The sequence below is a fragment of the Charadrius vociferus genome, unplaced genomic scaffold (assembly GCF_000708025.1).
Source record: "Charadrius vociferus isolate BGI_N301 unplaced genomic scaffold, ASM70802v2 scaffold1041, whole genome shotgun sequence".
NCBI classification, from domain to species: domain Eukaryota; kingdom Metazoa; phylum Chordata; class Aves; order Charadriiformes; family Charadriidae; genus Charadrius; species Charadrius vociferus.
Genome location: NW_009646843.1, coordinates 1,297,751 through 1,298,789, shown reverse-complemented (window position 1 = coordinate 1,298,789; position 1,039 = coordinate 1,297,751). Strand labels below are relative to the sequence as shown.

The 1,039-nt window shown below is 55.5% G+C and overlaps 1 protein-coding gene across 1 annotated transcript in view; it reads left to right on the top strand.

Moving 5' to 3' along the window:
• Positions 1–1,039, top strand: part of NOP16 (NOP16 nucleolar protein) — a 2,869-nt gene that overhangs the window by 674 nt on the left and 1,156 nt on the right. The window contains exons 2-3 of the mRNA XM_009893559.1: positions 67–181; positions 881–950. Coding sequence (XP_009891861.1) covers positions 67–181; positions 881–950 — 185 coding nt within the window. The remainder of the gene's footprint in view (positions 1–66; positions 182–880; positions 951–1,039) is intronic.

Sequence of the window (1,039 nt, the reverse complement as noted above, 5' to 3'; positions counted from 1 at the left end):
GGGACACACGCAGGCGGGTGGGGAGGGTGAGGGCAGGCCGTGACATCGGTGCTTGTCCCCCCGCAGCTCGCATATCCGCCATGCCTGGGACCCGACTAAGTCGGTGGCGCAGAACCTGGCCGAGATGGGCCTGGCCGAGGATCCCAACAAGGCCGTCCCCATCCCCAAGAGGAAGCTGCTGGTAAGTGTGGCCGTGGCCTGCCGGGGGAAGGACAGGGCAGAGGGGCTCGGCCGGGGCTGCTCCTTTAGGAGGGGTGGAAGGTCAGGCCTTCCCCAGGACAGGCTGGGGAAAAGCAGTGTGGAGAGCAGCCTGCCATGGAGCGTGGGTCAGGTGGCTCTGGACCGGTCTCTGTAGGTGGATGGGTTTCTTATCTTTATCGATACGCTTTTCTTGCCAAGATTCAAGCGTGGGAACGAGCTGCAGTGTCATAGAGAAATAATGGACTTTAGAACAAGGATAAATAACATCAGTCGATCTCCTGGGACTTACCAAAGAGAGGTGGGGATGGGAACACTGCAGCCGAGTTGCTCCTGATAACAAAGAAAACCTGTTTGTGTACAGCAGCATCAGCCCAGCCTGCCTGCATCGGTGCGTAATGCTTCCAGACAAAAGGTGGCCCCACAAAACATCACACTCGTGGGAAAAAACAGGCATGACTTTGTTTGCCACTTGTCTGCATTCACACAGTATTGCTTGGGTGACAGGCTTGCCTACGGGCTAGCTTAATGGCGCAAATAAGGCTTTGCTTAAGCCAGCTGAGATTTTCTGGTCCTTGCAGCCATTGCATAAGCCGTTTGGAGTTCTGGGAGCAATGTATGGGGACATGGCTGTCTTCTGAATGGGCTTTTCTTGAGTTGCTTTCTCTCTTATTTAACACAGGGGATGGAGGTGGAAAGCAATGGACGGGAGCAAGGAAAGAAAATAGTGCGGAAGCCCTACGTGGTGAATGGTCAGTGCTACTTCTGTCCTCCCCAGGGAGTGCGTCACCAGCCTTGGCAGGGTTCCCGGTTGACCGCCCTTCTTCCCATGCATTTGGGG